We start from the raw sequence: 16,340 nt of genomic DNA, 5'->3' as shown, positions 1-16,340 counted from the left end.
CTTTGAAAAGTGGAGCTAAATTCTGTGGGTACTTTGTACCTGGAAACTTCAGATGTGCACAGGCTGCTGAAAATTATCCTCCCTATATGCACGTTGAGGGCTTGATTTTAAAAAGCATTTACTAGAGTAAAATTGGGTTTTACTCGAGTAAATGCACTTTACCTGTCTAAGTGGGCTTTTGGAACTTGCTACAATATATGCCATTGAATATATGCCATTGAATTGTCCATAGGATATTAACGTGTAAGTGCACTTTGCTAGAGTAAATGGCTTTTGAAAATTGCTATAATAGTATGGTACACCTGGCCAGAACCTACATCACTAAACATTTGTACATATTTTTATGATTTAATGTAACTGAAACTTAATGGCACCTGTTAGAATGTACTATAGTATGCTTACTCCAAACTTACTTATGTGCCTACATGTAAACCGTTGCGATGGTATATAACTTAGCAACGGTATAGAAAAGACTTTAAATAATAAACACACATTTACGTGTGTAACTCATTTGAATATTACCTCCTAAGGCTTTACTGCATTGCATGCTCTTTGTAGTACATGCAAAACAGCTTTAACGTGTACATTAAACTATGATATATAGGCACCTAGGAGATCCATTTTCAAATGGATCTAAGCTGGGTAACTACCAAGTTAGCCAGCTAGATGCCCCTGGGGTGAAAACTGCACCCTTCAGAGTGGCTAGAAATCTGCATATATTTTCATAATACTGTATCTTTATCCATATTGAAAAGAGGGATATCAAGAGGCATAGTTAGGATGGCGGAGTAAAACTACAAATCTATTTTTCCTCCCCATTCCTCCACACAAACAGCAGGTGCAAACAGGCTAGGTAGGTGTTACCTAAACTTTCAATTCACTACAAATTACACAGGTACAAGAGTACCTGCTTACCTTGCACCTAGCCAAAGTGTTGAAAATTGTCCCATTATGTTAACGTGGAGGTCCATATTCAGCCGTGGAACTGCTAGTTAAGTTAGCCGGATATAGCTATCCGGCTAGCTTAATGGGGATATTCATTAGTCAAGTGGCTAACTCTGAATATCTGAGTAGGGGCATAACTTATGCAGTTAACTCAAGCCGCCCCCCCGCAGAATGCCCCCAAATTATAGGTGCATAGCTCGTTATCCACCTAGGATTTAGGTACTTTCGGCACTAAATATCGCCAGCTAGCAATTTAGGTGGATAACTTTTCAGTTATCCGCCTAAATGGCTTCTGAATATTGACCTCATAATAAACAAGAAGTTCCTCTAAGAACTAATAGAACTTACCTTCTGGTCCATGTTCGCCTTTCCATATGTATATGTGGACCCAAAAAATATATATGTACACCTTGGACCCCCCCTGACAGGTATTGGAAATCTGGTGTTGACAGGACACTAAACAGAGAAGTTATTAAAGAGGAGAACCCATAGACCTGGTGATCTCATGAGCCTCCTTCCCACCAGAAAGCGGTGCAGCTCTTTGTCATGATGTGCACCACGCGCAGACGAAAGACTCAGACTCCCAGAATAGATCCATAGCAGCAAACTTACTCTCACAACTTCCAGTTCCTTATTTCTCTGCATAAGCTGTTTTTCCAGTTCCACAATCTTTGCCATGGCCTCATTCTCTGTGTCCTGAAGCTTTTCAGATAACTGTAATTTTTAACATGGAGTTCAGTTAATTTTATAGTTAATGCCAAATGTGCTTCTCCTAGAAAATAAAATCTTTGGCACACAAACAATACAATATTTTTTTTTCTGAAATCAGACACATTTTGAATCGCGCTTAGAAATATTTTAAAAATCAAAATGCGTACGTTATCAATCTATCCCCTTTCTATACAGAACAGCAACAGCACTATCTCCTCGAATCAACCTTTGCCTTGCTCAGGCGCCCTGTCTACTTGCCATATACCACAGGGTGCATCTGAATTTTACTGATCTAGAACATTTTTTCTACCTCATTTATAAGGAATTCCAATTTGCAGATTAATGAGGTTTTGCAGTTCATAAAATGCCCCATTTATGGTCATGTCTGCTAGATGACACCATCTGGTATAGTAATTCAGCTGCAACTAAAAGACCCTGGAGTCATCAGGAGTATTATAATCTCAAATCTGTGAGCCTAGCATGAAATCACCTAAATTCACCAGGGTGTTTGAGGAGCCTTTACAAAAGTACAGCAGAATCCCTTACAGTCTACTTTATACTATACAAAGATTTAAGGGCCTGGATTCACTAATGGCCTGATTTTAAAACCCGTGCGTGCATAAAATCCGTGTGGCTGGGCCTTGTGCGCGCATTTTAGAATGGGTCCGGCCACATGCGTAACACCCCCGGTACACGCAGAAGTGCGGGGCCTTTCAAAAGGGGCGGGGGCGTGGTCTGGGTGGGGTGGAGAAGGCCAGCCAGGGCAGCGGCCATTAGGCCCTCTCCTGGGGAAGCGCGCACTGGCAGCAGCCGGCGCGCGAAAGATGTTTCTGCTCTGGAGGAGCAGTAAGTATTGAAACAAACAAATTTGGGGTAGATTGGAGGGGTTAAGGGTCATGGCAGCAAGGGTGGAGAGGGGAAAGGGAAGAGAGGTTAGGTGGGGGGGGGGGGTAGGGAACCGGGAAAAAGGATGATTGCATCACCACGCATAATTTACAAAATCCACCCCCCCACACACATGCAGAAGAACCCACCTGCCCGCACACGCGTGCGCAGATGTTAAAATCCAGCTCGCATGTGCGCGTGGATATCATATTTTATAACACGTGCATGCCGATACACGTATGTTATAAAATAACTGCATCCATGTGCGTGCACCGGGAACCGCGCACACATGGACACGCGCACGCAGGTCTTAAATTTGACCCTTGAGGCTTTTCTCCCATTCTGTGTCTATAGGGGGAAAAAATATTACTGAATCAGGCCCCATATGACATATCAAGATGATAAAGCCTTTTTTATTCTGTAATCAAGCGGCCCTGTGTCACTGGCGTTCACTGAAAAATAAAACCACATGGTTACAAAGAGGCAAGGTCTTCTAGAAATTATGCCACTAGCAACTGCACGACATGTACAAAAATAATTTCAGATTGCAGCTGTCTGCTAATATGTAAAAGAGTGATACTGGTTCATATTTACATGAGAAATATTTTCTTCCAGTTCTTCAACCCTCTCCAGGGCTGCATTCTTGGTTTCGGCATCTTCTAGCAAAGCTCCCACATCGAACACGTTGTCCAGGTAGGCCTGAATCTGCACCTGCAGCTTGTCACTCTCCGTGTGCTTCAGCTTCTGAACATGAGTGAAGACATTTTTCAGGAACTGCTTTACACAAACAGGGAGACCGATGCAATACAGTGCGCTCAGCCGCGCGCACTGTATAACCCGCACTCCGACACGGGTTAAATAGGCGCTAATCCACCCCCTAATGCAATAGGAGGATTAGCGCCTATTTAACGCGCGTCGGACGCGGAGTGAATGTAATAGCGCTCATGACATGCAAATGCATGGGAATGAGCCTATTACTCATTCACTCCGAATGCAAAAAGATAAATGTGCGTCTCAGACGCACATTTATCGCTCAGCTATTAACCCCTGCCTGGAGCAGGCGTTAATAGCTGAGCGCAGGTAAAAGAAGTACAGGAAAGTGGAAAAAACTGCTTTTCTGTACTTCTTTTCTTAAGTAAAAAATAAAAATAACTCGGCAGACCGCTGAGTTATGAAGATCGACGCCAGTAAACTCACGCAAGCGACCCTAGCGCCTCCTTCCTAGCGCGACCCCTAATTTGGGTACTGCATGGCGGCCCCCCCCCCTTGTGGGCGCCATGCGCGCGTTAGGAATGCGGGCGCTGACTTTTCAGCACCTGCGTTTCGCGCTTTATATTGCATCGGCCCCGGTATAATTTTCAAACAGCTTGCATAGCAGTAAAGACTTTACCAAGTATTTTCCAAGCTAACTTATAGCCGCCAAGTTCATGTTGAAAACACGCGGGGAGTTAGAGTACTCACACGAATTCACTCGCATAAAGTTACAGCTCTTCTATTTAAAATCAAGAAGTATGTACATAAGTGCTGGCTCCGCCTTGACTCCACCCCCTCGGCACAAGCAATCATACACGCAAAAATCAGGTTACTTGTGTCCTTTGCATGCACTGAGCAGGAATCAATGTTAGAACAGCCCTTTCTGCATACAAAAACCATGTAAATGGCTTTAAAAATTACCCCCTGGTGGGACACTGGGCTCCCACTAGATGTAACTTGTTCCCAGTAAACTATAACATTCAAATTGTTAAGCAGACTCAGAATATTAAAGAACCATTTTAGCTTGGCTTGCCAGTTCATGTTACTAAAACAACATTTGAAATATAGTTGCCAGACATTTCTTAAGTCTTACAATATGCTAAGTTGTGTTACTTCAGCTGTATGCAGCTATCCTCTGAGGCAGACAAAAAGTTAACAGCTGTAATTAACACATACTTGTGCCTAACCTTCTAATTCTGCAAGAGGAAATACTGTTTTTTTTAAATATAAATGCTTTAAGGACACACACAATCACATTGTATTCTGTAAAAGCCCTCAATGAAAGAAGAATAAGGGCAAAGATAGAAGGCTGCCCAATGCGACTTCAGCAGTAAGCCAGATCTGAACAAACAATAAAAGGAAGCTTCCTTAACACAGCCTCTTCCTGTCAAATAAAATTATTTTGGGACAGCCTGTCCACAGTCTTCTCCAGTGTCTAAAAACAAACATGTTCCAGCTCGGTGACCACAACAGCAGTATTTAAGGATGCCATCTTTGAGAACAGAGTTTGACAAATAGCAAACACCAGGATTCTAGAAATGCTGTAGTAAATAGTATGGGTCCCTGGGACAGGACCACAGTGCGTCAATAAGGTGACAGCAGCAGCAAAGACCCACATGAGGTGAGCATGAACTTAGAGGTTTGATCAGGAACAACTCAATTGCTCAACTATGTGACAAACGAGACACTAACAGTGAAAACGGGAGCCTAGAAGAATTAAGAACGAACACTATGGCCTCAATATTTAAAGCTAAATGGCTTTTAAATAAGCCAGGTAAGAGTTATCCAGCTAAGTTACCAGAGATATTCAGCAGCACAACTCTGCTGCGGAAGATCCCTGAAGAGATTGCCTCTTAGCCGGTTAACTCATATCTGGCTAAGTTTAGACATAGTATTGAGCAGGACTAACATATCAGTCTAATGTAGGTGGATGAGTCCGAATATCGGCATTTATCTGGATACAATAGATGGATAAGTAGCTCTTTTTCTGATCTGCCCATTGCCCACCCATTAGATATCTGGCTATCAACTTAGGTGGATTAAGTACTTATCCTGCTAAGTGGCGACCGCTAAACATAGCTGGATATTCAGTGGCTGAAACGTAGCCGGGTAAGTTGCTACTTATCTGGCTAAGTAGAGCAGAGTATCAACCTCGGTATCGATAGTCCCTGATACTCCTAAGCACATTATGCCTTATCTATCTTATCAATGGTATTATATTTATAATTGCTGTCTGCTCTAACTATCTTTCCAGCTGATTAAGCCTCCAAGTTCTTTCTCCCTGTTGAATGTAACTTTGCCTCTTCCACACCATTTGTTGATTTACGTTAGTTGTCACTACAGTTTTTTTTTTTACCCTGTTCGATGTAAACCGATCCGATATGGTTTTATCTATGAAGGTCGGTATGGAAAAGTGTTAAATAAATAAATAAAATCATATCCATTTTTAGCAGGCATTCCATGCTTTGGCTACATGAAGAAGTTTCTTCCACAGTGATTCAAGTTTTTATTTTTATCATGTTGACTCTTCAGTCACTAGTTTGCTTGTGCTTGGACTTTCCACTTCCCAAATTAATCTGTGCAGCCAACACACAGAGATGATGACTTTCCAGGTACAATAAACATAACGCGATTCCTCCAAATTGACACATCTGAAGCTACAACGCTCACCATGATGGTAAATAGCCAGCGGGACTTTTCTTTAGTTACCACAACACTGAGAAGCATCTCCCCTGGCAGAGGTCATTACAACTACAGCACTTACATATATAAGGGAAATGCCAAGCAATACTCACATCCAAATATTCATCTAGGCTTAATTTGGTAAATTCAAACTGGAGATGCACTCGGAAATTCATGTCTTCTACAGAGTGAACTACGATGTTAATGAACTGCATGCATGCCACCTGAAAGAAAAATTTGAGGGCAGTTTGTCAAAGAACAAATTCAACCAAGGTCCCAATGATTGCTAGCAAACATTTTTCTGCAAAAAGGAATAGAATATTTTTCTGTAAACCTGGTAATATTACTCATTTAAATAGTTACAGTTTCCTTTCATACCAATGAGCATATAATATTGCAATGTGAATCTCAGGGGTAGGCAACCTCCCGTCCCAATAGACACCAATCTGTTCAGGCTTTCAGGATACCACTAAAGAATATGGAATGAGATATATCTGCAGGCCCACTACTTCAATTGAATGCAAATCTATATCATACATATGCACATACCTAAGAACTCTCTGGATTTGATCTGGAGATTCAGGGTTTAGAGACCTTAGACAAGATCTCCAGGAGAATACCAAGGATCTCTGGGTTCTAGAAATCACCATCTCTTCTCAGCTGCAGTCTCTTTCCTCTGTCTGTGCTGAGAACATGATGGGCAATAGGATGGAGTCTTAGGCAGTTGGCAGGAAGGAGGTCCTGCTGCCAATTCAGCGCCTCTGACTACCGATTGGTTCACACCGACCCCAAGATCCACAAATGTAGGTAATTCTACAAATACCAAAATCAACAACCCACATTCATAATTTTTTACATATTTATTTTCCTCTTCTTCTTTTCTTCCATCTACTTATAAGTCCCAAACCTGGACTACAAATGTTTTTCCAACTCTTTCCTGAAGACAAAAATTATTTTCTGCAAAAACATTTTTAAAGAGGAAAACGGTTGTTTCATAAAATTTTAAAGTTACCATCCAGGTTAACTTTATTACTGTTTTTTAAATCACGAACAACCACCATCCCCCAATATTTTATTGAAAGGGGTGCAAGGATCAGGGATGGCAGGAAATGGGAGAAAAAGGACCCTGGGTTGGGGGAGGAATTCAGGATGATAATGTAGAAGGAAGGGGATGAGGAATGGAAGAGAGTGCAGGAGAAACAGGAGGAAGAAAGCTGAAAACAGAGCAGATAGGATGAATAGGTAGAGAAGAAGGAAGGAAAAAAGCAGCAGAAGGGAAGAGAAAAAGAAGAGATTATTAAAGTATTCACTGCTGAAGGAAAGAGATAAAGACAGAAAGAAGAAAGAACAAATGAAGGAGGACACCAGAGAGAAAGAAAAAGAAAGAAACAGAGAATGAGAAAAAAGGATGCTGAGCCAGAAAATTAAGCCAGAGACACCAAAGATTGGAAACTACTGTATTATCTGATAGAGAATATAAATGGGAGGGTGGAGGAAGAGAGAAAGTTTTCACAGCCCACCCAACTCCCCATCCCCTGCTAACCTCAGGGTAAGCAGAACTCAAAGTTCCCAGGTATGCATATTCATTATAGATATCCCAAAATCCCAAGCAGATTGGTGATTGCCTAACCCTGGTGATTCTAAACAAATAAAACTAGCATGGAATACTGCAGCTACTATTGTTGGTTAAATAAAAATCACTGCTCATAGGCTCAGTCATATGCATCATAATCATTTAAAACAAAGGAGCTGGGTTTAAAAGGGTGCGTGATGTGCAACAATGATAGATTCAATGCACCTTGCAAAATCGTCTTTCAAAACTTTTTTAAAATCTGCTGCTCTGTTCAGTTGCATAGATCATCAGCAGCCCTCAACTGCTGCACTTCCAGCCTCTATTCTATTCACCAAAGACCTTCTCCCCGGTTGTGCCTTCGTAATACACGAAATACAAAGGGGAGAATTTTCAAAACTCTACGGGCCCAATATAGTCACATATATCCAGTTATCTAAGTCATCCGGATATTACTATTGAGCAGGTTTAACTTATTCTGTTAACCAGATAAGGCTGAATATAGGCCACTTATCCAGTTAAGATAACCAGATAAGTAGTGCCGCCCTGATCTGCTCTTTCCCCGCCCATTGACTATCTGGTTATCAATAGCAGGCCCAGAGTGTGTAAAAATTAGCAGATATGCATGTAAGCAGCCTCTACGCGCATATTCCGTATTTTATAAACGTGGAAAATAACGCATGTAAAAAAAGGGGCTTTCCAGGATGGGGCCAACACTTACACGTATACATTTGCCAACTTGCAGATTTCTACACCTAATTATCTAGCACAAGTGATATTAAATGTGGGGTGCGAGGTCTGGGTGAACTGGAGGGAATTCAGACTGAAGAACCAGGAAGGTCTCGAAGGCCAGGAGAAGAACTGGGAGAACTTGTAGACTAATTGGTAAACTGGTTAATTTCATTTATGCGTGCATGTTTTAAAATTGGTCAACTTATGTAAGTCCTACTTTACGTTCATGCATAAAATATACACGTGTAGAGTTTTAAAATAGCTAAGGAAAGTTTGCGCATTCATTGTCTGTTTTATGACGTTTTGATGACAATTTTTAAGTATGAAAAGTTTTAACCTGTCATGTACATATGAAATGTGTGGGATATACATTTTTTAAAAATAAAGATGTGGTTTCAATGCATTTTCTGTATTCTCACATAAGCATACATATGCGCGTATGTTCTGGGATAAAGATAAGTGTATTTTTTAACACGTGCAGCTTATAAAATACTGGAGTAGATCTATGCATGGCCATATTTGCATGTAGATGCTGCTGTGTGTAGTTCTTTGAAAGTTATTCTCCAAAAAAACTATACAAAGCTACTTCTTTCAAACTGAATTCATAACCACTGTCTGTTAATTTCATCATTTTTAATTACCTAAAGAACCTTACAAACATTTCCAGTTCCCTGTGATCAGCCTAAATTATCATCTAATTATCATGCACTGCGCCTTCATAACATGCTAATTTTCTCTCATACATATTCATTGTGGATAGCCTGAAAACCCGACTGGCTGGTGGGCCCCCAGGACAGGATAGGTACACAGCCTGGGGTGATGTTTCTGGTTCAGAGTTGTAAGAATGCGGAATGATGCAAGGAAGCTGGATTTTCCACATTCAGATCCTGTTCCAGAGGTTTGCTGCCTATGTCTGCTGTGATCATGAACGTGTTTGGTAGTTTCAAAGGTTTGTAGTCCATCCAAAAAAGCACGCAATACTATAGTGGCATGATGGATGAACCAGAAAGATTGCAGCGCTGCTCAAAAACAAATGGAGTCCACCAAAGGAAAGTTCAAAATAGCGATAGACACAAAAGTGGAAAAAACTCTCTAAAACTTTTGTATAAATGCTGTGATTTTTTAAATGCTCTAACATAGGATCTTTGTATCCCAACGGGCAGCATGATCTATGGAAAGAACCCACACATGCTCTTCGCTTGGGACACCCGTACTATAATCATCGGCCATTACTGCTTATTTCCTGAGTAATTGTTTTAGTCAAATTTTATCTAATGCAAGAAAAACCTCATAAAAGTCCATGACTTATCTAAAATTCATGTCAAGTGCCTGACACAGTGCATGTTTCAGAATCAGGAGGGTGTTGTGAATTAAACATTTCTGAAATGCACACAGACCATGCCCTCTTATAATCTTTCAAAGGCCAATCACAAAATGGGAAATCTGCGTGTATTGTCGACATTTATAAGATTTACAATTTAAATGACCAATGATTACACTTCACACACCATACTGGACATTAATCATTGAAATATTTAATGCAGTCCACTAGTGCCAATATGATGGTCATTTGAAACCACCCGCAATATATTAACTTTGATACAGATTTGGTGTGCATAAACTTGAATGAAATTGGTTTTGGTATATTTAATATTTTGCTCTTGGGTTCTCATACTGTAGTACTGACATTTATAAAATAGTATATTCGCAAGTACATGCTATTTGTGCATTTAAATGCTATTTTTATGCATTAAACCCTATGAAAATCCACCTTTATATAAGTAAATTTTGATTTTTGAACATTAATTGGGGTTGAATTCAAACTGAACTTGATCAGCTGAGCAAATATGAGTCAAATTTTAGGATTTGATATTAGAAGGGTTTCACCCATCCCTAACAAACTTATGTACCTATGTACCAGAATTGAAGAAATCTACTTTTTGATCATGTGAAATATTTAACCTGTTCATTAGAGGTATGCATGGGTATTATTTCTGTTTCATTGGTGTTGGGGAGGGATCAGTTTTGGTGCATGCTATTTTACAATAGTGTATACTGCTGTCTGGTTTATAAACAGCCTCTCCTTGTCCTCTCTCACACGCCATGCAACCCTCCAACCCCTAGCCAGCAGAGTTACTTACCTGTATCAGGTGTTCTCCAAGGACAGGAGGAGGTTAGTCCTCACACATGGGTTACATCATTGGATGAAGCCCAGCACAGAACTTTGATCTCATGTGCAGCTGTAGTCATCACCCTGCCCCTCAATCCCTAATATAGCTAATACATGGAGAAACCAACTCCCAGGGGAGGCGGGTGGGTTTTGTAAGAACTAACATCCTACTGTCCTCGGAGAACACCTGCTACAGGTAAGCAACTCTGCTTTCTCCGAGGACAAGCAGGATGGTAGTCCTCACACATAGGTGAACACCAAGCTATAGGCTGTCCAAGCATACACACATTATTTTATTCAAATAGTTACACTCACAAGATATAATACCACAGATTCAATCCACTTACTGTCTAATGATGTAGGGCACAAATGTTCATTGAATTATTTATTTTAATGTTAATTCTTAATTTTTTTTTATTTTGGTTTATTATGTATGTTCGGTTGAATACCGCTTTTATTTTTATCCATTATGTATGTTTGGTTGTAAACCGTTTTGATTAATTCTTTGAATTGTAAAGGCGGTATATAAACATGTTTAAATAAATAAATAAATAAATAAATAAATAAATAAAGCAGGAAACCGCACCGTGCTGAAAGCACCACCTTGCTCCCTTTTGCTTGTGAAACAGCCGTCCCACAAGGGGTTTAGGGGGAAAAAGAGTTGGGTTCTACAAAGAGAAAACCATAGAAAAGACAGACACAAAACCCCAATGCATAGCAGGAGTGCCTAAGGCAGGTGAGTGATGCGAGTGCTAAACAAAACATACCCCACAACACAAAAAACATTACAAGCAGGGTTTTGAATCAGTAAACCATGACGACAGTATGTCTAGAACTCTCTGGATACAGGAAAAAGTCCAGAGATGTAACCAAGGGAAGGACCCTTAGACAAAGACCGTGCAGTTTTCTTTGGTGCTACATGACAATCGAAAAACCAAATGGGGCTAGAGAACTCCCCAGAAAGAAACTGCGGTCCACTGACATCCGAAGGACAGAATGTCTGCAGAAGTGTGCCCATGTTTTGCCAACAGGCATAATGGGCAGAAAAACCCAGCAATGCTTGGAAGAATAATCAGCAGCAATGGCAGGGTCTGTGTCAGAATCAACGTGCTAAGCACCAGACATAGCTGACCAGCAGGACAGCATCAAGAGTTTCAGGGGATGAAAGGCAATCCCTGAATGGGATCGCTAGCACAAACTCCAGAGCAGGGAGATTCGTTAGGCCTGAAGCTCACCCACACTGCACCCGGTCAAGGGCAGGGCTATCCATCCTATGTACAGGATAGTTCAGGTGAGCAGAAAGGCACTTTGGGCAACCTAGTGAAGTGAGAAAAGCAAAAGGCAGTTTTGGCCAGAGTTTGGTGAAAATATAGGGAAAAAAGTGGTGTCTCTCTCTCTGCAGATATACATAAACGCCAAAGCTTTTCTCCACTTCCCCCTGAAATTCCAATTGGAAGTCAGAGGGAGCAAAGAACAGAAGGAGGCAGACCGCTGGACTGCTGGGGTAAGCATAAGTCGCTAAACTGTATCTCTCAAATGCAAGTGAATAACTCACTGCTGATTCCAGTAGGGAGTTACCCACCGAGATAGAGCCCTCAGCCTGCTTGGAACAGGGTACCAGGGCAGGGCAAGGGCGATCTCGGAACAGATTGCCCCAAACCTGGCTTAGGTACTAATACCAAGCTCAACTTTTTACCCACACACCACTGTATTCCAGTGTACCAAAATGTGTAAACCACAAAATCAAAAAAGTAGTACCACCGGTCAATTAATAAATAATAGAATATATGCCAGGTATATATATGTGGGCCCCTCACTCTAAGGGTCTGTATAGTGGCACAGACTCATATATGGTATGGGGTCACCTTACTTTAATTTTAAACATCATATTTTTTAGGTATTTTTCATTGTATATATTAAAAATTCTTCAGACTCAGTCAATTCTTATAAAGATACAGGAGGAAGATTGATACTCATCTATTCCAATTTTGACGTCCCAATTGGAATGGGACGTCAAAATTGGAATAGATGAGTATCAATCTTCCTCCTGTATCTTTATAAGAATTGACTGAGTCTGAAGAATTTTTAATATATACAATGAAAAATACCTAAAAAATATGATGTTTAAAATTAAAGTAAGGTGACCCCATACCATATATGAGTCTGTGCCACTATACAGACCCTTAGAGTGAGGGGCCCACATATATATACCTGGCATATATTCTATTATTTATTAATTGACCGGTGGTACTACTTTTTTGATTTTGTGGGTTAGGTACTAATACTTCAGCCATAATAGCATATACTTCCCCCAAAGAAGCACGTGGTCCAGTAAATGGAACAATCTTTGCCTGAACCAGGACCCCCCTGTCTGCTGACAGGGTTATTCCTAAAATGGGGAAATATGGTTTGCAAGAAACTGCAACCAAAAAGCAGCATCTCTGTTGTGAGGTCCCTCGTCTCCCAAATCCCTCAGCCATGGATATGGCAAAAGGTTGAAAGGCATGCTCGCCAACTAGATGGATTGTAACCCTCCCCACTGAGGTAGGGTTCCGCAGGCAAGAATGACTGGCAATGGTGGTCCTTATCAAAAAACGCCCATTGCGCTCAACAAGTATCAAAGGTAAGCCCTGGCGAGAGAAACCCCCAATCTTCACCAGGGAGCTACTCTGGAAAGGCTCACCCGTGAAATAGACCTGCTGTGCCTTAGGGCGACCTAAGGAGCATGCTATTGCTCAACTGGCTCTCGGATCTCACAAGGAATCTAGAATGACTGCCAGTCAGAAGCTGAGACATGCCTTCCCCAGGAAATGGAGAATGTGGGACATCCCTTGCAAAGGGTGGACAGCCAGGCATCCAGAGGGGAACCCTTAAGAGTTCCCCTGAAACTCAGTGGAATCCCCCCTTCCTGAAGGGGCAGGAAAGCAATGGGAATTGGAGCCTCCCAATCCCAAAAAACTTGTCAACTCTCTAGTTGAGATTGGGCACATCATCACTGATCGCTGAGGTTCAGAAGCGACCAAAATTGCCACTGGCAGCCACCCTCGGATAGGGAAGGCCACTACGGTAATCAACGAAGGGGCCCCAGCAAAAATGGTCAGATGACAGCTGCTGCCTTGCCCTGGCTCTGGTCTACAAGGAGATGCACCGGTTCAAAGAATTGAGGCTCCAATTCAGTGATAAACCTACCAGGGATGGAGCCACAGGAGTTTCCCCACAAAGGGGATTTGTGACACGGAAGGGATAGAAAGAACTCCCTTAGGGTTCGACCAGGAACGCAGTCGAAGGTCAGTACTGTGGCTGCAGTGTACAACTGGAGAATAGAGCCCTCTGCTGGAAAAGTAAGCTGACCATTACTCATACTGTGGCATCCCATTCTATGAATGGCAGCACACCTATGATCCTACTTGCCGTGCTTGTGGGTAGAATCCCACGACACAGCAAGGACTGAGCGCTAGAGTCAGTGGCTGCGTGCTGTCAATTTTCTCAGTGGAAAAGGGTAAACAGTGGAGAGCCTTGGAGATCTGTACTTGGGCTGGTGCTTTTCAATATAAAATGATCTAGAAAGGAATATGACAAGTGAGTTAATCAAATTTGCAGATGATACAAAATTATTTAGAGTAATTAAATCACAAGCAGATTGTGATACATTACAGGAGGACCTTGCAAGACTGGAAGATTGGACATTCTAATGGCAGATGAAATTTAATGTGGATAAGTGCGAGGTGATGCATATAGGGAAAAATAACCCATGCTTTAGTTACACGATGTTAGGTTCCATATTAGGAGCTACCAACCAGGAAAGAGATCTAGGCATCATAGTGGATAATACATTTATTTATTTATTTTTTAATTTTTATATACCGATGTTCCTGTATAGAATACATATCGCACCGGTTTACAGAGAACAGAACTGTCGCCTCAGGGGCGGATACATTGAAACAATGGTTGAAACTGAAACTTACAGAGAACCCAGTGAAATGCAATTCAAAACAAAACATGATTAGCAAAAAGAAGTACAATTCAAAGCATATACAGTTCAAAACATATTTACAGTGGGATTGGTGGACCAGCGTTTGTAACGCTCTATTCATCGGCTCTTAGCTATCAGGGAACGCTTGGCTAAATAGCCAAGTCTTTAGTTTCTTTTTGAATCGTACATTGAAATAGTCAGCTCAGTGTGCTGCGAAAGTCAAAACAGTAAACAGAATGTTAGGATTTATTAGGAAGGGAATGGTGGAATAAAACAGAAAATGTCATAATGCCTCTGTAATGCTCCATAGTGAGACCACACTTTGAGTACTGTGTATCGTTCTGGTTGCTGTATCTGAAAAAAGATATAATTGCACTGGAGAAGGTACAGATAAAGGGGATGGAACAGCTCCCCTATGAGGAAAGGCTAAAGAGGTTAGGGCTTTTCAGCTTGGAGAAGACACGGCTAAGGGGGGATATGATAGAGGTCTTTAAAATCATGAGAGGTCTAGATAGAGTAAAAAACCGATTCACATTTACCCATTCAGATAATAGAAGGACCAGGGGGCACTCCATGAAGTTAGCAAGTAGCACATTTAAAACTAATCGGAGAAAATTCTTTTTCACTCAACGAACAATTAAGCTCTGGAATTTTTTGCCAGAGGATGTGGTTAGTGCAGTTAGTGTAGCTGGGTTTAAAAAAGGTTTAGCTAAGTTCTTGAAGAAGTCCATTAACTGCTGTTAATCAAGTTGACTTAGAGAATAGCCACTGCTATTACTAGCATCAGTAGCATGGGATCTACTTAGTGTTTGGGTACTTGCCAAGTATTTGTAGCCTGGATTGGCCACTGTTGGAAACAGGATGCTGGGCTTGATGGACCCTTGGTCTGACCCAGTATGGCAATTTATGTTCTGATGTTCTTAAAAGGCAAATCACAGTGTGTGTGATGACACCTTCCTTGCTGGTGCTCCCCAGTACTTTGTGGTGCAGAACTGATGAGGAGGCTGAGACCTTGACGCAGCAATGGCAGAGCCCTGGCATGACTGAGAACTGCACAGATAGGGAGGGTGCTACCTGCCATCATCCAAGGTGCTTGGAGTAGATGCCTTGCCTTACCCAACCACTCATGCTGTTCTCTCCACTGTCACCAGAACTCCCAGTGTAGTGCATAGAACAGTGCAACGATGGCATCCCCAGTACCATTGGAACTCTTGTATGGCATGGTGGTGGTGGTTGGCGTTCTAAGGCGTTGCCCCCTCCAGTATCTGATAACACTCCAAGAGGCTGGTCACAGCTCTTGAAACTACATCAGGAATGGCTCACTGCCGTTTCCCTCATGGAACAGCAGCAGCAAAGTCCATGGCGACTGACAGTGCTCATGGTGCTCTGCAGTTGTCCATGCAGCAACCGACCAAGTCCACTGATGCACACAGTGGTGATGGCACCCATAGGGCCCATAGCGCTTTCGAACTCACCAATGATGGATCACATCCATGGCTTCGATGGTGTCAACAGCCCGGTGGCACCAATATAGACCCTGGTACCTGAAGGCATCGATGGACCGACAGTACCAAGGATGCCAGGGGCACCTGCAGGTAGAGGCTCTGCAGCTCAGATATGGTCCTGACATGCCTAATCAGTGCCCAGAGGAACTGATGACTGCCAGCGCCATCGACTGTTCCTCTTGCTCACCTATCTGTCTGAGGACATCGATGCTGTGAGCTCGATGGCATCCCTTGCCAGTGGCTATAGCTGACAATAGCCTCGCTAGTGCTCATTTACACCAATGGTGCATGAATCCAGGGGGCCTCTGATGCCTCCCAGCCTCCCAATCCCAGCGGCTCAGGGCCCCTGAGATCATCGGCATCCATGGTGCCCGATAGCCGTAGGCCAGTGATGGGACAGCATAATGCCCCTCA

The 16,340-nt window shown here is 42.1% G+C and overlaps 1 protein-coding gene across 4 annotated transcripts in view; it reads right to left on the bottom strand.

Moving 5' to 3' along the window:
• FMNL2 (formin like 2) overlaps window positions 1–16,340 on the bottom strand; it is a 425,422-nt gene that overhangs the window by 59,129 nt on the left and 349,953 nt on the right. For all 4 annotated transcript variants that reach the window (XM_029605500.1, XM_029605502.1, XM_029605499.1 and 1 more), the window contains exons 11-13: window positions 6,090–6,200; window positions 3,136–3,285; window positions 1,558–1,659 (exon numbers count right to left, since the gene is read on the bottom strand). In XM_029605500.1, the coding sequence (XP_029461360.1) occupies window positions 1,558–1,659; window positions 3,136–3,285; window positions 6,090–6,200 (363 nt within the window). The remainder of the gene's footprint in view (window positions 1–1,557; window positions 1,660–3,135; window positions 3,286–6,089; window positions 6,201–16,340) is intronic.

The sequence above is a fragment of the Rhinatrema bivittatum genome, chromosome 6 (assembly GCF_901001135.1).
Source record: "Rhinatrema bivittatum chromosome 6, aRhiBiv1.1, whole genome shotgun sequence".
NCBI classification, from domain to species: Eukaryota; Metazoa; Chordata; class Amphibia; order Gymnophiona; family Rhinatrematidae; genus Rhinatrema; species Rhinatrema bivittatum.
Note: the sequence above shows the minus strand (reverse complement) of the source record. Positions and strands in the feature narration are given on the sequence as shown.